Source organism: Pithys albifrons, chromosome 7, assembly GCF_047495875.1.
Source record: "Pithys albifrons albifrons isolate INPA30051 chromosome 7, PitAlb_v1, whole genome shotgun sequence".
Lineage (NCBI taxonomy): Eukaryota > Metazoa > Chordata > Aves > Passeriformes > Thamnophilidae > Pithys > Pithys albifrons.
In genome coordinates, this window is record NC_092464.1 from 58,263,008 (window position 1) to 58,285,182 (window position 22,175).

General features: G+C 54.8%; 2 protein-coding genes across 2 annotated transcripts; one reads left to right on the forward strand and one right to left on the reverse strand.

The window, feature by feature from the left end:
* The first annotated feature begins 2,120 nt into the window (after positions 1-2,120).
* On the forward strand, positions 2,121-3,476 carry LOC139674676 (olfactory receptor 14C36-like). The gene is made up of 2 exons (XM_071561283.1): positions 2,121-2,777; positions 3,468-3,476. The coding sequence occupies exons 1-2, from the start codon at positions 2,121-2,123 to the stop codon at positions 3,474-3,476; spliced, it is 666 nt and encodes a 221-aa protein (XP_071417384.1).
* A 7,462-nt stretch (positions 3,477-10,938) lies between these two features.
* On the reverse strand, positions 10,939-17,725 carry LOC139673826 (zinc finger protein 436-like). The gene is made up of 3 exons (XM_071559646.1): positions 16,999-17,725; positions 13,446-13,529; positions 10,939-13,257 (listed from the first exon to the last, which is right to left on the reverse strand). The coding sequence occupies exons 2-3, from the start codon at positions 13,495-13,497 to the stop codon at positions 12,092-12,094; spliced, it is 1,218 nt and encodes a 405-aa protein (XP_071415747.1). The 5' UTR covers positions 13,498-13,529; positions 16,999-17,725; the 3' UTR covers positions 10,939-12,091.
* Between the last annotated feature and the right edge of the window lie 4,450 nt (positions 17,726-22,175).

The following is a 22,175-nucleotide window of genomic DNA, read 5'->3' on the forward strand; positions in this document are numbered from 1 at the left end:
GAGGAAAGTTGAGAGGAAGATCCACAGAAGAGGAATCTTTCCAGGCTTTCAGAAGGTAAGTCTGCATGAAGGGCAATGTATGTGCAGTCTGTGGAACGATCTCCCAACGCTGGCACATCCCACAGCCTGGGGGGTCTCTAATGTGGGATATCACAGTTTCTCTGGTGCTGAAGAGGAGGACTGGCTGCAAAGCAGGGACTCTCTGCTGCACCATCCCAGGGACATCCCAGCAGGGTTCCCTTCTCCTAGGGTGAAAGGTTTGAACTCTGGCTGTGCCACCCAGGCTGCCCCAAAGTGTCCTGCAGAGCAGGGTCCTGCACCCCAGGGTGCTGTGCCAGGGCAAGAGCTCTGCCACCTGCCAGGGGCAGCTCTCAGCTGGCCTGGGGAGCTCCCTCAGTGCTGGGGGAGGGGCTGTGGGTGGAAAGAGCAAACCCTGGCAGGGCAGGGCAGGGCAGGGTAGGGCAGGGCAGGGCAGGGCAGATTTATTCAGCTATCAAGTGAGAGTTTCATAGGTGAGGACTGCTTACAGAACCAGAGCACTGCAGGATATTTTCCAGGGGATACTTCAAGGAGAAGGTGAAAGGAGGGATTTCTATGAAGATCTCAAGCCACATGCCTGGTGTTTTATGTTGCAGAGGGAACTGTGAGGAGCTGCACAGGGGCTGAGAACTACCTGGTATTGTTGCTGTCTGGGAGGTGGCATAGCTGGCTCAGGGCGAGGCTGCCCTGAATGTCCAGTGCGCTCTGCCCTGGCTTCTCCCAGCAGTATTTCCTTGTTTCTCAACTTGCCCATGTTACTGGAATTGTTTCCTTGTTCTGTCAGTCAGGTTCACTGGGGATGGGAGTTCAAGCTACAGAGTCAATCACTGATCCTGTGATTCCTCACAGGCAGGTGGGTCCCTGGGAATGAGACATTCCAATTTTCCTCTGACCTATGGGTCTGTCAGTAGTGAATTCTGTGTGCCTGGAGAATGAGGTGTGTTTCCCAGAATCAAACCCCATTGTCAGGACACTTGGCTCTTCTCTGAGATGTCCTTCCAAGCTGGGAGCTGCCCTCAAGAATGCAAATCACCCTCAGCATAATTGTGTTATCTGAAATCCCCAGTGCAGAGGGGCAGAGATGCTGTGCCCATCCCAGGAAATGCTGTTGAGTTGGTGAGATGAGCCATGTGTGTCCTTGAGACCTTGAGCCAGGCTGAGACATTGAGTGGTCTGTGATGGATCTCTCTGCTCTCAACAGTGTCTAGTGGAATTTCAGACAAAAATGGGAGTGTGATCACTCTCTGTCTGAGGAAGGCCCAAGTCCAGCGTAGCTGGAAGGAGGCACAGGAACAGAGCAGCTCCCCTCACTCTGCGCTAAGCCACAGACATGGTCCTGTTTGGGAAGCCCTGCTCTGCTCTTCCTCAGGGCATCACAAATGCTGAGGGGTTCTGACATCCAGGAAAACTCCACAGGGAAGATGAGGGGAGTCAGAAACAAAACACCCAAACCTCTGAAACTGTCTTCTGGAATCCTGAAATCTTCTCAAAACTGGGAGTGCAGATGCCCATGAGAACTTTTGCTTTAGGAGCAGTTTCATCTGACACAGCTGAACACCAGGATAGGCCCTGCCCCCACCATGGGCATGACCCCAATGGAGCAGAGCAGGGCTGACCCTCACAGCCAGTGGGCAGAGGGGCTGCTCCTCATGGGAAATGTAGTGAGCACCAAGCAGGGCTCCAGCCATGCATATGAAGCAGTTTCCTGAAAAAGGAAAAGTGGGGAGTGTGAGCAGAAGGGAAAAGTGTATTTGGAAATGGCTGTGATTATTCTCAGAAATATCTCATCTGATTTGTCACTGTTATTTCCTCTTTGGACAGTGCCCCACCTCCAGAAGTAGCAAATGTCCAACAGCAGCTCCATCAGCCAGTTCCTCCTCCTGCCATTGGCAGACACGCGGCAGCTGCAGCTCCTGCACTTGTGGCTCTTCCTGGGCATCAACCTGGCTGCCCTCCTAGGCAACGGCCTCATCATCAGCGCCGTAGCCTGCGACCACCACCTGCACACCCCCATGCACTTCTTCCTGCTCAACCTGTCCCTCACAGACCTGGGCTGGATCTACACCACTGTCCCCAAAGCCATGTACAACTCCCTCTGGGACACCACAACCATCTCCTACATGGGATGTGCTGCACAGCTCTTTTTCTCTGTCTTCTTCATGTCAGCAGAATTTTCTCTCCTCACCATCATGTGCTACGACCGCTACGTTGCCATCTGCAAACCCCTGCACTACGGGACCCTCCTGGGCAGCAGAGCTTGTGCCCACATGGCAGCAGCTGCCTGGGCCAGTGACTTTGTCTACTCTCTGCTGCACACAGTCAATACATTTTCCCTGCCCCTGTGCCATGGCAATGCTCTGAGCCAGTTCTTCTGTGAAATCCCACAGATCCTCAAGCTCTCCTGCTCACACTCCTACCTCAGGGAAGTTGGGCTTCTTGTGGTTAGTGCCTGTTTAGCTTTTGGCTGTTTCATTTTCATAGTTTTCTCGTATGTGCAGATCTTCAGGGCTGTGCTGAGGATCCCCTCTGAGCAGGGACGGCACAAAGCCTTTTCCACGTGCCTCCCTCACCTGGCCGTGGTCTCCCTGTTTGTCAGCACTGGCACATTTTTGTACCTGAAGCCTGACTCCATCTCATCCCCATCCCTGGATCTGGCCCTGTCAGTTCTGTACTCAGTGGTGCCTCCAGTACTGAACCCCCTCATCTACAGCCTGAGGAACCAGGAGCTCAAGGATGCTGTGAGGAAAATGATGACTGGATGCTTTTCAGCAGCGAGAACCTGTCAGTTTTCTTTTGTACAGTGTTCACAATAAAACTCATGACAGGCTCAGTTTGCCTTCCCAGGTTTTTCTTGGTGGTCAGTGGGTTCTTTTTGTCATAATGTTGTGCTCAATTCAATTATTTTATTCATCCTCTCATCTTAATTATGGTTCATTAATTTGAATATTTAGATCTTTGAGTAATTGTGCTATCTGTATATTTAAACAAAATAAATTCTCTTGCAGTAGCCTTGATTATCTGATCTTTTTCCTTGGTGGCTTTCAGAGAGCCACTGTACAGTTCCATGTGTGCAGAGAAGGGCAAAGAGTCCCAGCACAGCAGCACTACCAGGGAGCACCAGCACTGGGCCTTTGCTGACCTGCTCTCTTTCCACTTGCACACTCTCCTGCAGAGCCCCTGGGCTGGACTAAGGCCTTGGTCCTCTGCCAGCTGGGACACAGACCTGCTGCATGTCCATCCTGGGCTCACAGGCAGGGACAGGCCATGGGCACTGCTGGGACACAGCTGGGCTCCACAACAGCAGCTCCATCAGGAAAGGGCTTCTCCTTAGCTCAGGACATGCAGTCTTAGGGCTTTTTGCAAAGTCACTCTCAAGAACATGCCAAGGCATAGACTCTATAGAGGCTCCTTGTTTGCTTGTTCTCCAGGGGCTCTAAACCTTCGTGTGAACCAGCAAAAAGAGCCCTGTAACTGCAGGGGCTACAGCAGGAAACAGGGAAAATGACCTGGTGAGTATTCTGTGTTACCCTCAGTGAACACACTACTGCTACCCATGACAACAATAGCAATAATAAAACTGGATCTATAACAAATAAACCCCACAAGAAGCACAAGTGGAGCACAACACCATTGCTCCACTGCTCACCACTCATTGCCCAATGCCCAGCCCAGCCCAGACACAGATCAGCCCTTCCTGACCAACCCCCCATTAACACCCTGAGCACGGTCCTGCTTCAAAGGGAACATCCCTTGGGCCAGTTGGGCTCAGCTGTCCTGGCCCTGCTTCCTCCCAGTCCTGTGACCCTCAGGAGATAATTGGAGGCCATGATTGCACAAACCTCTCACAGCTTCCAAGTCAAAACCCAAACCCAAAGCACCATGAAATACCTGCAGCCCCTGAAGCTTTAAGGAGGACCTCAAAGGGCCATTCCTGATAAAGCCTCCCCAGGGACTCGCCCCAGCAGATCCTTGGAGGCCACGACTGCAGGGAGGCAAAGGCTCTGGGCAGCAGCTCAGGTGCTGAGCAAAGCCTGGCTTGGCTGGAGGCAGCAGAAAGGCCCAGCCCTGACCCCCAGCCTGGGGAAGGCACATCCTGTCCCTCACACCTTGCTCAGGGCTCTGCTGGGGGCACTGGCAAGGGGGGTGATGCTGAGGGCAGGACAAGGGGTGACAGTGCCCAGCCTTCCTGGGGCTGTGCCAGGAGGCCACGAGGCCCCAGAACCTCAGCACAGCAGGTCTGCTCACAGCCCTTGGTGGCACAGACGATGCTGTGCCTGAGGGGACAAAGACTTGGGATCTCTTGCACTTCTGGCCCAGGCACTTGATGTCCCTCTGGGAAGGAACAAACCACTTCTCAGGGGTGGGTGACAAACCAGTGCTGGGAATGGTCATTGCGAGGGGCTGGTCTATGACCAGTGTCCCAGGATTCTTTTGTTCCCATGAGCCTCTAAAGTGCCTCAAAAGGCTCCTTGATTCCAGGACATTCTGCAGTGTCCATGGTCCCTTCTTGCTTGCAAAGGTTGTGCCATGTCACAATGTCCCTTTGGTTCCAGGAGGTTCTGTGGTGTCACAATGTCCCCTTTGGTTCCAGGAGGTTCCACACTGTCCTTGCTGGAACACACCTGGTTGGATGTTGCCCCACCCGCAGAGCTGACTCCAGCTCTGTGGTTCCAGCACAGCAAGGACATGGAGCTGTTGGAGCGAGTCCAGAGGAGGCACCAAGATGATCAGAGGGATGGAGCAGCTCTGCCATGAGGGATGGCTGAGAGAATTGGGCGTTGGGGTGACCTAATTGTGCCCTTCTAGTGTCTGAAAGGAGCCAACAAGCAAGATGGAGAGAGACTGTTTACAAGGGCCTGGAGTGACAGGACAAGGGACAATGGCTTCACACTGATAGAGGGAATGGTTAGATGGGATATCAGGAAGAAAATCTTTACTGGGAAAGAGGTAGGACCCTGGCACAGGTTCCTCAGAGAAGTTCTGGTTGCCCCATCCCCGGAAGTTGTTCAAGCCCAGGTTGGATGAGCAACCTGGTCTAGTGGAAGGTGTCCCTGCCCATGGCAGAGGATTGGAATTAGATGATCTTTAAGGTCCTTTCCAACCCAAACCATTCTATGATTCTGTGACTGGTGGGTGATGTGGTGGGCAGGGCCATCTTGGGCACAAAGAATATGAAATAACGGAATTTTCCATTCTGAGTGAAGGAAGGAAGGGGCAGCAGAACTGACAGCTTGAACTGATAGTAGGGAGACTTTGCACTGTTGAAGAGATTGATTGAAGGAATGTCTTGGGGGTCAGCCCTGAAGCAAAAAGCATTCTCATGGCCAGGCTTTGTGAACAAAGATTTGGGAAGGGCACTACCCACGCTTGCTGCAAGCTGCTGGTGGCTAAAAAGGTCGATGCGAGATAGACAAGTCCGGTCACAAAAGGCACAGGGGAACGTCTCCTTTGGCCATATTGGCAAGGAACGGTTCTGTCTGCGTTGTCTTTTCTCCTCCAGACTGACTGTGCTGCGTTCCCAAAGGAAGCAGCAGCGTCGTGAATGGTGTGTCTCCATGAATCCTGATTGGAGGCCAGAGTGGACCATTGGGGCAGGCAATATGGCCAAGGCTGAGGTGTTGTTTCAGGCAGTCCTGTATCTCCTCTTTGGGGCTCCTCTATTGCAGCAGCCGGTGGCGAGTTCTCCATAGAGCACAATCTTCGGGAGGCAGTGGGTGATCCTCCATCCTGGAGACGTGCCCTGCCCAGCACAGCTGTGTTCTCAGCAGCATGGCCTCCATACTGGTGACCCCTGCCTGTTCAGAACAGACACATTGGTCACGTAATCAGACCAGTGGATGTTTAGGATTGAACGGAGGCAGCGCTGATGGAAGCGTTAGAGGAGCCGCAGGTGGTGGCGGTAGATGACCCAGGATTCAGACCCATAGAAAAGAGCAGACAGTACAATGGCTCTGTAGACACTGATCTTTGTACTTTTCTTCAGGTGTTTTTGGACCAGGGTCTTCTATGGAGTTTTCAGAAGGCTCTGTAAGCCATTGCTGGGCTGTTGTCTGTCTCTTTGTCAATCTTACTGTCTGAGGAAATGATGCTTTCTGGTAGGGGAACTGCTGGACTGACTTAAGCTCTGATTCGCAAGAGAAGTGTAGGGAATGGAACAAAGGACTCCATGCAGTTTTCCTTGACCTCACCAAAGCTTTGGACGCTGTGAGCAGAAAAGGCCTGTGGCAGATCTTGGAATGTTTAGGATGTCCCCCCAGGTTTCTCCAAATGATCATTCTGAGGATCCTGAGGATCAGTGTGGACAAGTCAATTCTGGCAATGCACTCTCTGAGCCCTTCCCAATAACCAGTGGTGTGAAACAAGGTTGTGTTCTTGCACCAACTCTATTCACAATCTTCTTCAGCATGATGCTCCAAAGAGCCACGGCAGAGCTCGATGAAGAAAACGGCATCTCCATCCGATATCGTACCGATGGAAGCCCATTCAGCCTGAGGCGACTGAAGGCCCACACCAAGCCCCTGAATCACCTTGTCCAGACCTGCTTTTTGCTGACAGTGCCACCCTCGTTGCTGACACAGAAGCAGCTCTGCAGTGCTTCACATCCTGCTTGGCAGAGGCTGCTGAGCTTTTGGGGCTGGAAGGCAGCTTGAAGAATACAAGCTGCACCTCAGGAAGTCTTCCATCAGCTTTGTGGCTCTTAGGGCTTAGTTATGTTATTACAAGCCAGTAATAGAGCATAGAATGAACTTGTGTAAAGCAAACAAACATCAGGTGTGGCAGGTCTTGCCTTCCCCCCCTCCTCTTTCCCACCTGTGTACATCCCCCTCACAGAGATGGGGCTTTTCCCAAGGGCTTGGCTCCAGGCTCCAGCACTGGGACCAGTTTGGGGCCAGGCAGGTTTGGGGATGGGTTTATTCTCTTTATTTCTCCACATTTCCCACTCTGATGCTGGCACAGAGGCTCAAGCCCAGTCCTCACCAATTCACCCCTGGTGTTTCTGATGGTCAGTGAAGCTTCCAGGGCCTTGCACCTTTCCTGGCTTGTGGTCCAGTTGCCCTCAGCCTCCGAAAAGTAACAGCATTTTCCTTGGAAAGCAGGCCAAATGTCTGGGCACACACAGCAGAATTCCAGGTTAGGGAAATGGCATCTCCAAGGAATGAAATAGAGAAAGCTGAGGGAGACACATGGGCAGCCTGAAAAAGCAGGAAAACGGGATTAATTTATTGTTTTTTTCCTAGCAGCTGCAAGGGAGAAACTGGGAATGATATTCCTGTGATGGAGTGAGGAGCAGACACCTGGACCACAGTTTAGGGCAAAAAGGGAGTCACCCCAAAGGGTGCTTTGCCTGGGGAGCCTGCCTTGATGCTGGGAAAATCCTGGGATCCTCCCATCCCCTAAAATGGAGGTGCCTGGCCCGGATCCTCCCCACGGGGTGCCTGGGTGGGACTCACCAGTCAGGGCCACAGCCAGGCTGAAGCTGAGGCTTCCCGGGAACACACTCAGAGGGAGGAGAACACGCACCAGGTGGGATGTTTGCCAGTCTGAACCTGGGGAAGAGAAGAGCAGAGCAAGGCTGGGCTGGGTCCTCTCCCCTCTGCTTTGGCCTCCCATGCTGGATCCTCAGTCCATCCTGAGCCCCATCCAGGACAGGGAACCTCTTGGGGCTCAGGAGGGCAAAAGAGCTGAGGCAGGTCCTTCACAGGCACCAAGGTGTGTCTGAGGACCTGGAGATGGATCTTCAGCCTCCAGAGGTGACCACAGCCTGGAATTTGAGTGCTCCACACCAACCCCAGGGCTCCATCCCCATCCCACTGGTGCTTCCCAAGAGAGAGATGCTCTTCCCACCCCCTGCCCACACCCAGGGTGTTGGTTTTCCCAGCATTGCCCCATTTGGACTGTTCCTTGAGATCACTGCAGGGGTTCAACACTTCCCCTTGGCCTGAACACTTTGTCTCCTGGGTTTCTTTTCCCTTTGTGGCAGAGAAGCCTCAGAGCCCAGGGCTGGCGTTCCCGGCCCCTGCAGGTGAATCCTCTGGGGCGCCTGTGCCAAGGCAGAGGCTGAGGAGACCTGCAGGCAGCCGAGCCCCCGCGTGTGCCACATCCCATGGAGCCAGCACAGCCTGGCTGGGGCTCTGCAGCCCCTGGGCTGGAGGGGCAAGAGGCACCTCGGGAAGCCCTGGCAGGGCAGGGTTTGCCCTGAGCTGAACAGGCATTGCCGGGAGGAGGTGTCAGAAAGGACAGAGGGAGGGGAAAAGGCAGGGGAGGGAAAGAGAGGGGAGGCAGAAAGACTGAAAAAGATCAAGAGGCAAAAAAGACAAATAGAGAAGAGAAAAAGGCAAGTTTAAATTTTAAAGAAATAGAGAAGTCACTGTCTGCTCACAGTTCAAAGGGAGCTGAAGTTTTTGCGAGGGCACAGGAGCCTGTTCAGGGTCAGGAGCTGCTTCTTCCAAGAGGAAGGAAACGCCTGGAAGGATCAGAGCAGAGTTTGTGCTTTGACACCCCTTTCCCAGAACCTGCAGGAGGGAGAGCTGAGTCTGAAATAACAAGTGTTCTGTTGAGCTTTAATGTCTCATAGCTGCTTCCAAGCTTGTTTAGCTTTGTTTGCCAAGATGTAGAAATGGTAAAAAGCTTTGCCAGTTGGTGCTGGATTTGTGAAGCAGCCCCGGGCCAGCTCTGCAGTAACAAAGAATCGATGTCTGTCCCGAGCGTGTCACTCTCGGCCTGTCACACCCGGGAAGGAACGCGATGTTTGCGGCCACCCCCGAGGCACAAACTCGCTCCGAGCCCGCCGGGGGGTCCGCGGGAAGGAGGAGCCCGTGGGGAGCCGCTCCCTGTGCGGGGTCTGGGGAGGGGACATGGGGGGGCACGGGGGGATACGGGGGGGGGCACGAGGGGGCATGGGAGGATACAGGGGGTCCACGGGGCGACACAGCCCCTAAGGAGCGGACACGGGGGGACACTGGGGCCGAGCCCCCCAGACCCCGCTCCTGCCCCCCCCGCCCGCACCAAGCCCCGAGCCCCGGCAGGGCTGCAGCCCCCAAACCAGCTGGAACCTGGGGGTGGGAGGGCAGCCCTGAAGCCAGGCTTGCTATTATGGGACTTGCTGAGAGCGACTTAGAAGGGTTTGTTCATTAGGAACTGGCCTGAATCCTGGGAAAAGACAAATGTTTTCTGTTTTTCTATCAAAGATAAGCAGGAGACAGGAATTTCTGAACAAACAACAGTAAAACGATAAAACAAATTTTTTTTTAACCATAAAAAATGGTTTAGATAAAGAAAACCTTGAAAGAGTTTAGTCCTGCATTTGGAAGAAATAAATCAAAACACCTCTGTCCCAGAGGCTGCAACCAGCAAACAATGTCTAGATAGAAAAGAAATGCATAGACACAAGACATTCAGTCTTTTAACCATTTGCCTAAGCCCTAAAAATGTGTGTCTCAGGTGATTCACAAGATGTTTGTGTAGCTTGGAAGGATGTGCAGTGATTGATGTCACTCAGATGGATCCGCACCACGGAATGTCCGGTGTCCTCACTGAAATTCCCCTCCTAAACCGGCCCAAATTTGACTCCTGGGGAGCTGCATCGTGTCAGACACAGCCCCTGTGCCTGCCCACGGTGTCAATAAAGGCACTTTGGCTCACAGTGCGGCCCTGGGTGGGTTGCTGTGACTCAGCCCCACAAACCAGGGCTGTGCCCTCGGGCGCTCGGAGCTGCACCAGGGGGATAAAGGCCCCCGGCCCCCCCGGTGCCCCCAGCAGCGGCTCTGCCCCCCAGAGCGGGGCTGTGCCCCCCAGAGCGGGGCTGTGTCCCAGACCCCACGGCCCATCCCGGGCTTGGGGCTGAGCGCGGAGCAGGTGCTGAGCTGCTGGATCTGTCTCGGGGCTCAGAGGGACAAGGGGGTGTCACACCAGTGGCACAAACAAGAGATGAGTGGTGTGTGTCAGTCCCTCCCCCTCGCTCTGTCCCTCCCCACTGCAGCCTTTCTGCCAAAGCCCCGAGGATGCTGTGCCGGGCCCTCCATCCCACGGCCCGGGATAAGGGAGATTCCAGCCCCTCCTGGGCTTTCCTGCACTGAAAGAGCCGCACCGGGGGGTCTCTGCTGCCCCACGTCACTCAAAGAGCTGCCCCCAGGGCTGCAGTTTGGGGCAGGACTGAGGGCTCAGGGACTGCCAGAGCAGATCTGAGCTGGGAGGGAAGCACACACAGAGACTCACATGTGGGAGTATCCCAAAAGAAACGAATTATCCCAAAATATCCCTGAATTCATTCCACAGTAACTCTGATCCCTCCCCCAATATAGGAATTCCCCCAGAATAACTGAAACCTCCTGGAATACCTGATTCTTCACCAAAAATCCTTTGATTCTTCCCCAAATACTCCAAAAATACCTGAGGTCTCCCAGATATTTCTGAATTATTCTAAAATACCACTGAACTCCCCCCAAATCCCCCTGAACTCTCAAACAACTCTCAATCCTCCAGAAACACATCAAATCTCATCAAATACTTCTCAATTAGCTGCACCCCCTTAAACTGCCACAAAACATGCAAAGACCCCCCAAACACACTCAGAGCCCACCAAGGTCCCCACCAAACCCCCTTCTGGGGAGACCTTTCAGGGCACTGGTGGTGCTGGGACCCTCCTGGCTGTGGGTGAGGAGCTCTTGGGTGAGCAGGGTGGGGGGTGGGAAGAGGGGATGGTGGGAAAGGTCTGAGGGGAACGGAATAAAAGGGGTGGTTGGATTCCCACAGTGAGCGGGAGGGAAGTGGGACCCCTCTGAAAACAGAGGGGGCTGGAAACTGAGGACTGGGGACCATGGGAAAAGGAATGGGAGAGGTCAGAAAAGTGGGGAAAAAGGGAGGGTTGGACCTCCAAAACTGATAGGGAGGTGGATGGACACTGGGGGGATGAGTTGTAAGGGGTGGGAGAAGAGGAAAAGTGTGAGCTGTGACCCCCAAACTGATCTTGGGGGGGGGGGCTGGGGATTGAGGGGACAATGGGAAAGGGGAGGAATAGGCAGAAGGGTGGAAAATGGGGATTGGGCTGACAGGATGGACAGTCCCATGGGGGTCTTTGGGCAAAGGGGGGATTGGAAAAGGGGGCTCTGGGGTGGCTCCCTGAGCTCCCAACCTGCTGTGGGGTGCTGGGGCTGCTGGAGAGGGGGAGGCACCCTGGGGCAGGGGGGAAAATGGAAGGCTTAGGGTTTATTTATTATTACAAGTGACCAGATAAAAGATGTCAATCAAAATTATTTACTACACAATATAAGTGCTAAACCTACCAGCAGTATAGTGTGAGACAGGACAGTGCACCATCCTAGAGCAACTGATGAAGCAATTCTACTAAAGCTATCACAAAAGAAGGAATTATTAAGTAGAGATCAATGGAACTCACCCAGCCCAAGGGACCTGGGGAGATCTCTGCTCTCAGCCTTGAGGAGTGACCTTGGTGGGGGTTCCCACCCTAAGGGAGGAATCTCCACACACACACCCCAAAAAGGGATATGTTGGAAGAACCTGCCCCTGTGAAAGGGGATTGGACCTTTAGAGTATAAAGGGATTGACTGACAGTCCTTTGACTCCTGGGGTTGCCTCACCATCAGGATGTTAATCTGGGGTTGAAACCAGAGTGGAGTCCCCTCAGCCAACCACTGACACATCTGCAAACAGGGCATCGTTTGCTTGGACATTCCAATGAGGGATGCCCTGGCACAGGCCTAAAGCCATCAAATCCCCTCATCCCAAAGGATTTTCAAGGTCAGGTCTGTGTCCTGATGGATGTTCCTCCCACTCTGTTCACCCAGGTGCCTACAGGGAACCAGGAGGATGAGGAGACCACCAGCCAGGTGTTTTCCCAATGTGAGTCACCAGGAATGTTGGTCACCAAGACTCTACCCTAAGTGGGTCACCAGGTCTTTACCCAACATGGGTTACCAGGTCTGTGCTCAATGTGGGTCACTGTAGATCATTCAACATTGGTACTCCAATGGGTGATGGAGCTGGAGCAGCAGACGAAGCTCTTCCCGCAGTTGGGGCACTCTGAGGGCTTCCCTTATTGGTGGGTTCGTTGGTGTTTGGTCAAGGTAGAGCTGTCAGTGAAGCTCTTCCCACACTCGTCACACCTGTAGGGCCTCTCCCCAGTGTGGATGCGCCGGTGGGTGACGAGGTAGGATTTGTATTTGAAGCTCTTCCCGCAGTCGGTGCAGCGGAAGGGCCTCTCGTCTGTGTGTGTGCGCTGATGGTTGAGGAGATTGGAGCTGGTGTGAAACCTCTTCCCACACTCGGAACACTCGTAGGGACGTTCCCCGGTGTGGAAGTGCCGGTGGGTGACGAGGTGGGAGTTGAGTTTGAAGCTCTTCCCGCAGTCGGTGCAGCGGAAGGGCCTCTCCCCGGTGTGCGTGCGCTGATGCACCAGGAGATATGAGCTGCTGTGAAACCTCTTCCCACACTCGGAACACTCGTAGCGAGGTTCCCCGGTGTGGATGAGCTGGTGGGCAACGAGGTGGCAGTTGTATTTGAATCTCTCCCCGCAGTCGGTGCAGCAGAAGGGCCTCTCGTCTGTGTGTGTGCGCTGATGCAGGAGCAGATTGGAGCTGGTGGGAAACCTCTTCCCGCACTGGGAACACTCGTAGGGCCTCTCCCCAGTGTGGATGCGCCGGTGGGTGACGAGGTTGCATTTGCGGTCGAACCTCTTCCCGCAGTCGGTGCAGCAGTAGGGCCTCTCCCCGGTGTGTGTGCGCTGATGCACCAGGAGATATGAGTTGGTCTGGAACCTCTTTCCACACTCGGAACACTCGTAGGGCTTCTCCCCAGTGTGGATCTTCTGGTGGCTGATCAGGCTGGAGCTGCATCTGAAGCTCTTCCCACATTTCCTGCACGTATAAGGCCGTTCCCCAGTGTGGATGTGCTGGTGGCAGATCAGGTGGGAGCTCTGGCTGAATCCCTTCCCACATTCCAAACACTTGGAGTGCTTCTCCCTGGTCTGAAGCACCATCAGGTCAGAGCTCTGGCTCAAGCTCTGGCCGCCTTCCAAGAACAGGCTTGGGTGTTCCTCCTCACAGCACACTGGGCTGGGTTTGGAGCTTCTCCTCCTGGGGCATCTCCGTGGCTTTTCCTCCCCACTCACTTCCTGTGCCCTGGAGCTGTTCAAAACGGCCTCTGCCAGCAGGTTCTGCCGGGGGGATTTGTCCTCCGTGCTCTCCGTGCTCAGCTCGGGGCCTGGGGCAGGAAGGAACAAGGACAGGCAGGACATTTGCCTCCGGCCCACAGGGAAGGCCAAGGACATCCCCCCAAACCCGGCCCCGGCAGGACGGCGTCGGCAGCGGGGTTGTCCTGCAGCCGGGACCATGCTGGGCTGGAAGATGCAGCACAAGAGAGAGGCAAAGGGGCACTGACTTCCTCCTCACCTGCCTGGGGGTCCCGGGGCATCTTCCTCTTCCTCGCAGCCTCCTCCTCCATCTGGTCAATGTCTGGGAAGGAGAAATCCTGGTCTGGGGGAAAAACAAGGTGTGAGTGCCTTGGCTTGGGGGATCCTCTTGCCCAAGTCCATCTCTAAAATCACCAGGCATAAAAACCTCCAAAACACCAAAATTCAACCCAAAGCAACCCGTGATTATACTGGGAGACACTGGAAGTGCCTGGGATCATCTGGGGAATGTCTGGAACCATACTGGGGCTGACTGGGACCACAGTGGGAGCAAGTGGGACTACACTGGCAGGAAACTAGGACCATACTGGGGGCAACTGGGAGCAAGGAAGAGTGACTGGATCTATACTGGTGACTACTGGGCATGACTGAGACCATGGAGGGACAGACTGGGATCATACTAGGAATGTTCTGGGGCAACTGAGTGGGATAAAACTGGGAGGACTAGGGAGAAACTGGAACCATGCCGGGGGCAACAGGCATCATACTGGAATCACACTGAGAGCAGCCAGGACCGTGCTGGGGTTGACTGGGAGATACTGGGAGCAAATGGCATCATGTTGGAGGTGACTGGGGTCATACTGCCTTGACTGGGAGCATGCTGGTGGCAACTGGGATATACTGGGACTGACTAGAACCATAGTGGGAGTAAAAGGAAGCAACTGGGAGCATGTGGGGGGCAACTGGGTTAATGTTGGGAGATACTGGATGCAGACTGGGGTCGTACTAGGATCATACTAGGAGTGACTGGAATCATACCGGGAGTATCTGGGAGTGACTGAAAAAAAAACTGGGGGCACCCTGGGAGCTAATGGCATCATACTGGGCTAATACTGGGAGCAAGTGGAACCATGTCGGAGGCAACTGGGATAAGACTGGGAGAACACGAGGGGGAGCTGGGCCCACGCTGGGGCAGACTGGGATCACAGTGAAGGGGATTGGGACCATACTGTGAGTGACTGAGATGAGACCGGGTTGGGGGGAACTGGGATATATTGGGAGCAAGTGAGAATATGCTGGAGGTTACTGGGACAGCACTGAGAGTGACTGGAAGGGGCTATGAGCAACTGGAATAATGCTGCAGGCAACAGAGAAGGAACTGGGAGGAACTGGGACTCACTGGGGGCCATGTACTAAGACCACAACTGGGGCAACTGGAATCGTAGAAAGAAAAACTGGGCCTATATCGGGGTACATAGTGGGAGTGTCTATAACCATACTGGGGGGGACTGGGATTAAATGGTAGTTACTGGGTCTAAACTGGGGCAATCAGGGAGTGACTAGGACCCTCCTGGGAGAAACTGGGATCACACTGGGACTGACTGGCACTATTACTGGGGCCAATTGGGACCATGCTGTGGGCATGTGAGATACAGTGGGAATAGCTGGGCTCATACTGGGAGTAAGTGGGCTCATCCTGGAGGTGACTGGGCACATACTGGGAGTGACTGGGCTCTGGGAAGCACAGAATGGGCAGCAGGGGGAGGACAACCTCCCTCCCACTGCTCTGCATTCCCAAAATCCTTGTTGCCACTTCCTGCTCTGGCCCTGAACACCAGATCTGCTCTGGGATCCCTTTCCCTGGGGATACCTCCCTGCCCTCTCCCCACATTTCTGCCTCTGGAAATTGGCACTTTGGAGCCCCATCCCATTGTTTTCTCCATCCCTTCCCTATTACTTTTGGGATCCTCCTGCACCTCCCTTTCCTGGGCTCTGGGAACCCCCTGTCCAGCAATTCCCAGTTTTCCAGGCCCCAGATCACCCTTTCTTTGACTCCGGGATCCTCCTGCCCCCCCTTTCCTGACCATCTTGCCTTTACCAGCCACTGGATTCCCCTTTTCTTTGGCTCCAGGGACCCCCAGGCCCCCAATCCCAGCCATCCCAGCTCACCTCACCCCACACCCCCTTTCTTTGACTCCAGGACTCCCCTGCCTCACCTTTCCCACCCATCTAACCTCTCCCACAGTCCTTTACCCTGGCACCCCCTGGACTCCCCTTTTCTGGGCACAGAGACCCCCTGCACCCCCCAACCACCTCTCCCCAACCCCAAGTCCTGCATGTTCTTCACTTTGGGATCCTCCTCAGCCCTCATTTCCAGGCACTGGGATGCCCCTGCACCCCCTTATCCTGCATCAATATCCCCCTGCACCCCCTTTCCTGGCCAACCCTTCTCTTACATTCCCACACCCCACTTTTCCTTGACTCTGGGACCCCCAGGACCCCCACTCCTGCATTTCCCAGACATCAGGCACCCCTTTTCTGAACACTTGGGGACATCTTGAACGCATTTTTCTGGCCATTCTGGGTCTCCCTACGCCATGATCCCCCTTTCCTGACATCGGTGACCCCTGGACCCCCATTTTCTAAGCACAAGGTTACCCTGGACCTCCCACCCTGCTTATTCAAGCCCCTTCACCCCCTCTTTTCTTGCCCCTGTGACCCCGTGGAAACTTTTTTCCCCAGCACTGTGTCACCCCTGCACCCCTAAGATTCAGCCCAAAACACCAAGATTCAGCCCCCAAAAAACCTTGCCAGAAGGTCCTCCTCTCTGGTCTCCCCACTTTGGGGTTTGGGGAGTCTTCCCTGTCTGGGCTGTTGGGGGTCCCACATGTATTGGGGGTACCCCCTCCCCAACCTGTCCAAGAAGGGCCTGACCAAGGCACACCAACCCCCCCCAAGGGGGGTCCCCACATCCCCCCGCCCACCAAGGGGCTCTGCTGGGAACCGACACCGGCACCCCTAAAAACACCGCCCGGAGACCCCCCAATAGCCCCCAAGGGGCATTGGCGGCTCAGCTTTGGGGTCCCTCAAGTCCCACCCATCCCCCCGAACACAACCCAACCCCCCAGAGCCCCCCCAGGCTATTCGGGGCTCGGCTCGGGGGTCCCGCAGCACTTTGTCGGGGCCCTTTGCCGTCCCTGTGTGCAGCTCCGGCCCCGCCCCGCGGCAGCCCCAGCGCGGGCTCCAAGGAGCGGCACATCCTGGTGCCCTTGGGGGCTTTGGCCGGGCCCATCCCGGCTCTCGTGTTCCATGGCACAGCCCGCACGGCCCTTGGGGGGGCAGCGGGGGCACTGTGCAGTTTGGGGGTCCCTTTCTCCTTCCCAGCCTGTTCTCCCGCTCACCAGAATACTCCTCGCGTGCAGCTGGAGCGCCGGACAAAGGAGGAAAAGGAGGAGCGTGGGTGTCCCCTCCCCTTGTCCCGGGGGTGTTCCTGGGTCAGCCCCAGCCACCCCATCGGCAGGGCAGGCCCTGGCGGGGCAGCCGGAGTGGGTTTAGGAGCAGGTGTGGGCACCGGGCTGAGAGAGAACAGGTTTACCCACGTGGTCACAGGACTATGAGGGAACAGGTCTACCCGCTGGACTGGGTGAGAACAGGTCTAGAACAGGCTAAAAGAGAACAGGTCTACTCGAGGGATGGCGAGAACCAGTATGCCTGACGGACTGAGAGAGAACAGGTCTACCCGCTGGACAAAGAGAGCAGTCCTTGGTGGACTGGGGAAAGGTGCACCCAACGCAGAGAGCAGGTCTACCCGCCGAGCTGAGAGAGCAGCTCCACCCTCCGGACTCAGCGAGGTCTCCAGGACGTGCTGACAGAACAGGTCTGCCCAACGGACTAGAAGAGAGAACAGGTCTACCCGCCGGACTAGGAGTACCTGCTGGACTCGGGTGTGCTCAACGGAGAGAACAGTCTGTCCGCCAGACTGGGAGCACCTGCTGGACTCGGGTGTACCAAACAAAAAGGTCTCTCCGCCGAGCTGAGAGAGAGAACAGGTCTGCCCGCCGAGCTGAGAGAGAGAACAGGTCTGCCCGCCGAGCTGAGAGAACAGGTCTTCCTGCTGAGCTGAGAGAGAGAACAGGTCTACCCGCCGAGCTGAGAGAGAGAACAGGTCTACCCGCCGAGCTGAGAGAGAGAGAGAACAGGTCTACCCGCCGAGCTGAGAGAGAGAGAGAACAGGTCTACCCGCCGAGCTGAGAGAGAGAGAGAACAGGTCTACCCGCCGAGCTGAGAGAGAGAGAGAACAGGTCTACCCGCCGAGCTGAGACAAGCCTACCAGAAGGACAGACAGAACAGTCTCCCCTCCAGGCTGAAAGAACAGGCCCGTCCTAATACACGTGGGTCCCCCGGCAGCCGAAACAGAACCCTAAAGTGGAAAGACCAAAGAAAGAGAACTTCTGGGAGGGATTGTTTGGTTTTATCTCCATATTTTGGAGTGGGTTTTGGCTGAATCTTGATGTTTTGCAGTTTTGACATCTGTGAGGGATTTTTACCTGACTCTCGGTATTTTGGAGCTTTTCATGGACACCACATGCCTGGTGACTTCTAGAGATGGGGAGCAGAGAGGGGCCATAGCTGAGCTGGGGGACCCCCGGCAGCCTGGAGAGGGGGCAGTGTGGAAAAGGGGGAGCCCCAGGGCCCTGAAGGGGGGCCTGGAGAAGGGGGAGCCTGGACAGCGGGACCCCTGTGCATTCGGGTGGGATGAGATGCCATCATTTTTGGTCCATGACTGGCCTTGCCACCTGCCAAGTGATAGAAAAGAAGAGCTTGTAACTGGGACTTGGGCCTTGAAGGAGAAACATTTTGTGTACACTGAGAAGTTTCCAGCTTGAATGTTACACATTGGCTGGTTTCAGCCTGGAAACCCCATGAACCCTCCCTGAACAACTGGTCAAGGAACTTGGAAGGTAATTAACAATGAACTAATTTTCCAGAAAAAATGCACAATTTTAAAGGCAATTCCCTCAGAGGAGCTGTTATTATACAGTTTAGAAGGCCTTGAACTGACTGAAAATTGCACTGGGCTTTACTTGCATCTCCAAAGAATTAGCAAATAAAGAAAAGAATGTTCTGAAACATGTAGGGGGTGACAAAAGCAGTGGATAAAACAAAGGAAGTGATTTAGAAATTAAAAATAAAATATTGGAAGAGTCTGGTGGGGAAAGAAAATAGTAATTGAATATCCTGAATAAAAAGTACTTAGAGATCTGGGAAAAAAAAGAAAGAAATAAAGAAATAGTAGTTTTTCTCAGTGCAAAAGGTTTTTCCTGGATGTTGTGGGTTACAAATGCTGATTTGGAAGTTATAACAACATATAATTATAGTAACATTGTAAAATACTATAATAAGTCATAAAAAATAATAGAGAAATTAATGCAAAAATTGACTATTTTTGAACAATAAGTTGGTATTTATACAGGCATTGAAAACATTGACACTGATATTTAACAACAAATGTGGTGCCCCAAATTTATCTGGGAGATAAATATCCCTTAACTCTCCCTGAGATCTCTGGGACAAGTCTCAGCACCATCTGCAGTCCCTCAGCTCACCAGTCTGACCTCCCTCGGGACTTCATTGCTTTGGTCCCCAAGCCCAGGGCTGAGGGCAGAGCAGCACCAGAGGAGCAGAAAGTCCCAGCTTGGCCCAGGAAACCAACACAGGGACTTGCCAATCATGCAACATAAATCTCCCATTTTCTACCAGCTTTTAGAATCCAAAAGCTTTGCCTGGGGAACTTTTGTCGGGACCTGTCGGGACCTGGATTGTAATGAACTTTTTAAATTTAATTCTTTTCAATGTTGATGTGGGACTGGGGGAATAACTTGGAGCAGCCAGTGACATCCACACCCTCAGCTGGTCACATTTCCCTGGGATAGAAAAAACTTCTCAGACTCCAAGTCTAAAATTACAGTTCAGGCATCAGCTTTTACCCACTGAGGTTTTCTCTCCTGGTTGTGAGGAGAGTGAAATTGGGTGTGCAGATTGAGAACTGATTAATCCTAATTAATATTTACACCCTGGACCTTCTCATGGCTGGAGCTGCCTGAGACAGAACACACATATTTTTGAGTTTTCTTCCTGTCACCCAGAAGTCAAACTGTGGAACTCAGTCCCTCAAATATCCTTTTCCATTGGCACATCACAGGCCTGAGACACCACCCCAAAATGTGGGGGGGCAGTTTTTAATGCCACACTTTTCAGTGCTTTCAGCTGGGGTGAGGGACTGGAGCAGTTCTAGTAAGAAATAATTATAATAATATTGTCAAATACTATAATAAAGAATATAATAATTCTGATAAATTCATGTGTCAAATTGACTTTTTGAGTGCTGAGAGCACTTGAAAAATAATTTGGTATTTCTACAGATATTGAAAACCAGCCCTAAAACTACACTTAAAACCAGCACTAAACCAGCTCTTCAAATGTACTAAAACCAGCCCTAAACCAGCCCTTAAAGGAGCCCTCAAGGAGAAATAAGTGAGCCCTAAAGCAGCCCCAAACCAGCTCTAAATTAGCTCTAAACCCAACCCTAAACCCAGACCTAAATCCAGCCCTAACCCAGCCCTAAACTGGCAGGGGGTTTGAACTGGATCCAAGGCCAGAGGAGGAGTTTGGTGTTTAACTAATTCCTCAAGCTCAACTCAAAGGATCCCAGGATTGTTTGGGTGGGAAGGGCCCTTAAAGCTCATCCCTTTCCAAGCCCTGCCGTGGGCAGGGACACCTTCCCCTGGCCCAGGTTATTGGCACGTTTTCCTCTTTCCAAGCACTGAAGGATTTACAAGATTTCCAAATCAAACCTCTGACTCTCCAAAGTCTCGGCTCTGACTCTCCAAAAGGTGCCCAAAAGCTGCAGAACTGCAGGGTGTGACCCTTCCCCCCTAACCAGGCAGGGCATTTGGGGTTGGAAATGGTTTGGGGGGTCTGTGCGGTGTTTTGGGGGTCTCTGACAGGTTCTCTGGGGTGTTTTAGGAAGTTCTGGGCTGTTTTGGGAGCCTCTGAGAGAGTCTTGGAGGTTGGGGAGGGGAAATCTGGGGAGTTTTGAGGGGCTCTGGCCGGTCCAGAAGAAGATTTGGGGCATCCTGGGGTAGTTTTGGGGGTCCCAGGTGGGGGGTTCGGGATCTGAGGGTGCTTTGGGGGGTGGGGGCTTGGTGGGAGGGCCCTGAGAGCAGTCCCGGGGTGGCGGGAGGGGCTTACCCGGCTGTTCCACGTTCTCCGTCACGGCCCACACGGCGCTGGGGGTCCCGAGAAGGAGCTGCGGGAGGGACCGGGGAGAGCTCCGGGGAGGGACCGGGGAGAGCTCCGGAACAGGACCGCGGGAAAGGCGAGCAGTGACGGCAGAAATAACCAATAGACTCTCAGGACGGAAGAGTGACAGGCAGAACAGCCAATGGGCGTTCGGCGCTTTCTTCCAGCCCCGCCCCGCTGGGCCCGCCCATCGTTTCCCGGGCGGAACTTCCCCGCCCGCCCCGATCGGCAGAAGAGCCCGGGCAGGGCCGGGCCGGGTTAGATGGGGCCGGGCAGGGCCAGACAGGGCCGGGTAAGGCAGGATCGGTCAGTCCCGCCGCGGTGCCCCGGGCGCTCCCCCCGCCGCAGCCCCCGCTCCGCCGCTGCCGGGCCGGGCCTGGCGCTGGGTCGGGCCCCGCGGGCTCCGCTGCTGCTGTCGAGGGCCGAGGGAGCCGCGAGCGGGGCCGGGCTCGGCGCTCCGAGGGGATGGGCAGGGAGGGGCTGCGGGGGGCACAGGGGAGGCCGGGGGGGTCCCTGGGAGCCCGCAGGGAGCAGCGAGTGCCCTGCGGAGCCGCCGAGATGCTGCCCGGGCTCTGCCAGCAGATGGATCCGGGCCGGCTGAGGAGGGAGCTGCGGGACAGCTCGGGGGGCGCGGGGGCCCTGCCTGGGGGCGGCACCCACGAAAGCCGCTCTCCCTCCCTCTGCCAGCGGGCAGGGCAGGGAAAATCCAACGGAGGGCTCGGCCCTTGGCGTGGGGAGCGGGAGAGATCCCTCCCCGAGCACCAGCGCGGGCAAATCAGACTCCCAGTGGGCGTGGGAATTAAATTGGTACTGCCGGAATGAGAGCAGGAGAAGGAGAACTAAACCCGACCAAGCCCTTCCCCCCACCCCTCCCTCCTTCCCAGTTCTCCTCCTCCCCCCTCAGCGGGGCAGGGAGCTGGGAATGGGGGTCCCAGCCAGTTGTTGGTGCTACTGCTCAGGGAGAGGGGTTGGAGTCCTTGCCCTGCTCCCCTGTGGGTTTGGGATTATCCTCTTTTATCCTCTTTCTTGATGCTGAAACAAACTGCAGAAATTTTCTGATTTTTTTTTCCCGTTTTTTACCCCCAGCTTTTGGATACATGAGAAAATAAATCATTGTACCTCTATGAACAGGAACTGCTGGAAGGTTCCAGGGCCGGCCCAAAACTGGGCTTAACACCCAAAAACATGAAGGAAAAGGAGAGGACAAGGTTGGGAATTGGTGGTTGTTTCATGAAATGGTCCAAGTGTCTCAAATCTGGGGAAAATGTGAGTTTGGGGGGTGGAAAATGACCTGGGGATGGAGCCCCTGTGGCTTTTTCCATCATGTGGTTGGGTTTGGTTTCCTTATTAAACTGTCCCAGCTGAGCCCGTGGGGATTGGCATTTCCCCCTTGGATTGTGTCCCCCAGCCCAGGGTGGAGCAGAGTGTGTGAGCAGCTGGGAGGGATCAGCTGCCCCCGGGGTTAAACCAGGCCAGGGTGGGGGGTGGGGGGTGCTGAGCACGGGGCTGGGACCCTCCCAGCTGCTCCTGCCCTGGGGACACCCTCAGCACCAGCCTGGCTGTGCTCCCGTCCAGGGCACCCTGGGCAAGGCAGAGCCCGGGGGGATGAACGTGCCCCGGGGTCCCAGCGCTGCTCCGGAGCAGGAGGCAGTGCCAGCCCCTCCCGGGGCCAGCCAGGCCTGGAGCC

Bases quoted from the DNA above. Each gene is read 5' to 3' on its own strand.
- LOC139673826 (XM_071559646.1), bottom strand. From the start codon at position 13,497: ATGGAGGAGGAGGCTGCGAGGAAGAGGAAGATGCCCCGGGACCCCCAG. The intron at 13,258-13,445 runs GTGAGGAGGAAG...TTCCTGCCCCAG, and splicing joins GCCCCGGGACCCCCAGGCAG to GCCCCGAGCTGAGCACGGAG.
- LOC139674676 (XM_071561283.1), top strand. From the start codon at position 2,121: ATGTACAACTCCCTCTGGGACACCACAACCATCTCCTACATGGGATGT.